General features: G+C 27.1%; 1 protein-coding gene across 1 annotated transcript in view; it reads left to right on the forward strand.

Moving 5' to 3' along the window:
* The first annotated feature begins 4,041 nt into the window (after positions 1-4,041).
* LOC105618222 (gustatory receptor for sugar taste 64e-like) overlaps positions 4,042-6,000 on the forward strand; it is a 4,870-nt gene continuing 2,911 nt past the window's right edge. Inside the window, exons 1-3 of the mRNA XM_012199764.1 lie at positions 4,042-4,299; positions 4,503-4,734; positions 5,544-5,679. Of these exons, the coding sequence (XP_012055154.1) occupies positions 4,042-4,299; positions 4,503-4,734; positions 5,544-5,679 (626 nt within the window). The remainder of the gene's footprint in view (positions 4,300-4,502; positions 4,735-5,543; positions 5,680-6,000) is intronic.

Consider the following 6,000-nt stretch of genomic DNA (forward strand, 5'->3'; position numbering starts at 1 on the left):
GAAGAAATCGATTCGCGGACATGTCGTATAAATAGTTCTCACTCTGTTTTTCTTCGCTACTCATCCTCTATTAGTATACTTCTCATAACTATTTGCTGGAACAAACATCTCTGAATATTTTATTCAGACTAACGCTTCACTCTCGCTTTCGCATGACCGCTTATTATCTCGTCTCATCACGAAATGCAAATACAACTAATACAAATACTTATCAAAAGATTGTAAAATGCTGCAGATTAGGCAAATTAAAAATAGCGATTATAACGCGAAGTGCATTTACACAAAGAATATGATGGTCTTATCATGAAGCCATTAATTAAATTATTATCCTATTAAAATTCACATAAATAATTCTACTTTACACAAACATTTTTATAATGAACGTATCATCATCAAACTCCTAACAGAGGACATAAAACATTTTATATAATAAACATAATAAACATATTAAATAGATAACAATAAATATATTCATTTATTCAATTTATATTTAATCAGCTTCACTTGAGTTATTTAAAAGAATTTTTAATTTTTAGAAATAAAGAGTCGAAATTTAAATATATTTTATAATATTCCGTTTTGATAACGGAATTACATTAATTAATAATAATTCATTTGAAAACTTAATTTGCATGATGTAGTTAAATCATGCGAAGATAAATAATCAAAACAAATAGTAGCTTGTGATTTAAAGTCGCAAAAAAAGTAAAGCAAACAATCAATACGATCGGTATCGTACACGTGCATTTTATTCTCAGCAAAGCATCACTTAAACTCCGCATAAGTGGTATAGACGACTATCTGATCGGACATGCGTCGCGCAATTCCGCATATAATCTTGCTTCAGGCCAATCTTTGCTCGCTAGTGCATATTAGAGACATTCAAGTGGCAGATTCAGATGCGACCATCACGAAAACTCATCTGTTTTATATCCACATTTGCATCTTTCTCCGGATAGCATTCATGCATGATAACAAGAATTACGAAGAGCAAGATTTTATGTAGGTACATTACAATTCCTGTTCCTGATTCCTAACGCGCAAAAGTTTCGTTTCCGGATAGTTTCCTTTAAATTAAAAAATAATTAAAATTAAAATTAAAAATATAATTAAAGATTAAAAAAAGAAATAAAATTATTTTGTTGTTTTTTTTAATTTTCGCACTTATACATCCCGAAATATTTTCCAAAGTATATTTAGCAATCAAAAATAAAACTACATAAATAGTATTTTGTTTCTCAAGTATTTTGTTAGTATTGCAAATTTAGAGAACTGAAGAATTCATTTGATATTATGAGAAATTAAGTAAAAATATTATATAATTCTAATTTACAAATATGTATATATATTGTATTATAATTTTTATTTTTTACGAAATATGTGTTTTATAATTTTTATTTTATACAAATGTTATTATACGATAAATTTATTTTCCTTTTAAAGATTAAATAAATATCAATCGGAAATTTTGTTTTTTAATGAGCACAGATGACCTAAGTTTAGCCATGTATGCATACATTAATATACACATTAATTTAAAAAATTAAATTATCAATTATAATTACATATAATTTGATAATTATTGACTGTAATTGAAATCTCTTGATATTTCCAAAGTTACATATTAATAGATCTGTAATTACAAATACACGTTAAATAAGTTCAATAAAAGAAATTGCGCTGTAAAAAAATCATCATTTACGACATCGAATTGAGATTAATAAACGATTGATAAGAATCAATTGCATTGAGATGTTAATACAATAGTTTCAATGAAAGAAACAAAAGTTTATATAAACTATATCCGAACAACATTTAACATTCGAAAAATAACAATATAGAAAAGTCTTTGTATACATCACTACTAACATAAAGACAAAAGCATAAAATAATAATATAATTTTTATAGTTTTGTATTATATCTCTTTTTTCGATTTTTTTTAAAAGAAAAAAATAAGAGAAGAGCTACACTGTCATATCTACTTTATTGAATATTACATTCCTTAAATAAGTAATTCGAGAAGTAGTAACTCTCAGATAAAAGCTGTTTATGGCTCATAAGCTTTGATATTAATAATGTCAAATTTAATAAATATTTTATATTATATCTTAATATCTTTATAATCTCAAAATATATATTAGGTGTAGTAAAAAGAAATCCATTATTTTTCCATCCAATTTCATGCAAAAATAATGGATTTCTTTTTACTACACCTAATATTTCTGAATTTTATATAATTTATGAAATGTGTATTATAATTTTTTTTTACAATTTATTTTATTTTATTTTAACATATTTTATTAAATTTTATTTTAATCTCAATGAAATTCAGGATAAGCATAAAAATGTTTATACATATAATATTGATATCTGGCATCACAATGAAGAAAACTCGATGTGTTGGGTTTTATTAGATCTTTCGAAATATGGACGTATAAATTTTTTTTTGAGAGAGGGAAATTTTATTAATTCTGTTATCACACAAACAGCAATTTTTGCAGCGAATATAAACGCACATGTTATTTTACAATTACAATTATTTATGTTCAAGCGAAAATTTATAGCTAACATAAAATCCCATTCGAAAATTGCATATGATAGCCACTTAATAATATTTGACAAGAATTATTTGAATAAATGAACGTAAAATGACGTTGCACTTGACGTTGCGAATCGGCTATCTGCGTCAATATATCGAGTTTACGATGCACTAGGCAAATGACCAACCCTTTCAGGTGACAGGATATGGTTCATTCGTACATTATATCCGATGATATGACACGACGATAATTAATTGCTCGAGATATTGCATCTACTCAATTTAAACAAACACATCAATGTACTTTTTTTAACACGCGCATAAAAATATTATATAATATTATATCTGGCGTCAGAATAAAAAACTCGTTTCATTAGATCCTTCAAATTGTGAATGTATGCAAAATTTTTTGGGAGAGAAAGCAGTTTTATCACGTAAATAACAATTTTTTATGTTATATATAAATATAATAAATTTTTTTTTAATATTTTAAAACGTTTCCTTCTTATTTTTTTAACAGGAAAAATATTAAGTTTTATAAATATAACTTTTATTTTTTATCTTAAAGAAGATATAATATAAGATGTAAAATACAAAGTAAAAATAAAATATGTAAATCTTTAATATTGTTATTGTTATTACATAAGTAAAATTATTATTATTGTTTTTGTCTGTGAATAAAATTTTGATCGAGGATATTGCCTTTATTTGATCGAATGGAATACTCATTAATATACTCAGTGCATATTCTATTTTTTAGCTCAAATTTTACTAAATCTTTTTTTTATATATTGGACTGAATTATCAAAGCTATAATGGAAATTCCGTGAATTACATGGTCCTAACGAGAAGAAAAAATATTTTATGTGATAACAAAAAATTTATTTAGAGTCAAAAGTAAAGTTATATTTTTTATAATTAAAACTGAAAAAATGAATAAAAAATCTTTATCGTTTTTTAATACACATCTCATCTTGTTAATTTCCATATCGCAACACGTTTGAAAAAGTATACTACAGCAAGACAAAATAAGTAATTACATATATTGCACGTAATATTTAAATTTTTAATTAATATTTAAACTAATATACTATGCGCATTGTATATTGGAAAGGTATTTTTTATAATTAAAATTGAAAAAATGAATAAAAAATTTTAGACTTGAATTTCCAAATCCCCCTGATACTCCTATGTTTCAACTATTTCTCCTTTATTGCAATTTCCAAGATACATGCATATATTCTACCTTTATATCCTTCATTCTGTTTCATAAAAGCGACGTGTATAATGAAAGCCCTCTAGGCGTTTAGTTAATTCAATTTCAAGCGATGTTGCAAATTAATGTTTAACAGTCAGTGCAAATGACATGTGTATAAATTCGATAATGAATTTATGTCTCTTGAGAGAGAGAGAAAGAAGTTTCGAAAAATTTTAATTTTTAATGTGTGTTTTTTTATCATAAAATAATCAATTTAAATCGTATTAGGATCTCTGCGACAAAATGGGTGATACAGTAAACGTCAGCTCGGAAGTTTATGGCAAAACGTTGAAGACGAACCAAATATTTAGTGCGGGTTCTAAGATTTCTAAGAGAAATGGCGTAACTTGTAAAAAAATCCTGCCATACCTGATGCGACAGAAGAAGGATAAGATGAAGGAAATGGAAACCCAATTTTCTTCAGACTCTCAATCTCCGATCCCAAGTCCACCGAGGAGTCGCCCATTCCTGAATGAACAAACTCTGTCCATAAGCAGTAATGTAAATATCTTCTTATATAATCTTTGCTCTCGATAACAATATCTATATATTTTTACAACTCCCTGTGTAAAGGAAATTTCGGCAGGGTAATAAAATCTCTTTCTTTAAAGGCACTTAAAAAAGAAAATACTTTTTTATGTTGATCGATGTATTGAAGACTCGTGGTATAAAACGTAAAGTAATATCGAGTAAAAACTATGCAGGATCCAGAAAGTTTCCACTGTGTAATGGGGCCGATTTTAGTGATGGCTCAATTATTTGGAATTTTACCGGTTTCTGGAATACTCATGCCGAGTCCGTTGCAGATAAAATTCGTGAAATTTTCAATTCGTACTATCTACTCCGCTTTCATAAGCGGGATGGTATTATTTATGGCAATATTGTCGATTATTCATATGATAAAAATTATAAACTCCGCAACTTTTGAAGTGCAAGGTAAACAAATAAATATATATAAATATATAACTCTATATCACATCTATTCCAAAAATAATATACAGTTTTATTACATAGTAAAGTAAAGATAACAATATGCAGGAAGTTCAACTCCTCTAAAGTTAAAATTCTGAGACATTTTAAATATACAGATGAAAATTAAAAGGCTTAAAAAATTATCTGTCACTTTTGCACTTTATCTCAGAGTAAATGTGTTTTAAATAAACTTTGCAATCTGGAAGTAAATGCAAATCATAAGGATCATTTATTTTTATACGATATTGCGCAGAACAAAAATATCCTTAATATCTACATTAAGGATGTTTTTGTTGTACAATATCAATCAATATCGATTACAAAATTTTCGTAAATATGTTCTAAAAGAACTGTAAAAAATAAAACAACAAAGTTTAACTTTTATAGCTTTTATGCAGAGCAATTACTATATTTTGCTGCAATTTTAGATAAATATATAGCTTTTAAGCCAGTATAAGTGAATCCCAATGAACTTATGCATAAACGTTTATTACAGTTTTATTAGTACATATAAAAAATTTGTTTGATCATCAAATTTGCAAATAAGTATTACAAAACGATTTTATAGAAGAATTAAGACAAACAAAAATTAAACTTTTAAAACAATAAGAGAATTGTGCTTAAATTTCACACAGTTACTTAAACGACTATTAACAATCTATGAAATTTTTAATAATGCTTTGAACTATAATATATATGTTCTTAATCGTATGTTCTCTGAATCATTTTTCGAAATTGTCAGACATATTGTTAAATATATAATTGGATTTTAGGAGACATGGTAGCTGCTACGTCAGGCACGATATTTTATGCGAACTGCGTGATGGGCCTGATCATATTTTTCTGGCTGTCGTCACGATGGGTAACTCTCCAACGTGATTGGAGATCCATGGAGCTGTTCATAGACAGGTAGATATCAACATATTTAAAAAAAACTGCAGGATAGTATCGCTAACCGATCGATGATCGCAGATCCACGTGTTTCACTGCATGCGGGATTACATAGAATCGCATGTACTCTTGACAACTCTCAAGAGATTGCGATCGCACATGTGCTTTCATATGATGACAGCAGATGTTACAAGAATAATAGCAAGCATCATATTCAAATCTGTTAGCTGTCGTAATGATAAATTTAATTTGCGAATCGGAAAATAATTCCAATATTATTATAATTGCATGTGCTCTCTCTCTCTCTCTCTNTCGTATATCTCTCATCTATACGTATAC

This window comes from Atta cephalotes (genome assembly GCF_000143395.1).
Source record: "Atta cephalotes unplaced genomic scaffold scaffold00016, whole genome shotgun sequence".
NCBI classification, from domain to species: domain Eukaryota; kingdom Metazoa; phylum Arthropoda; class Insecta; order Hymenoptera; family Formicidae; genus Atta; species Atta cephalotes.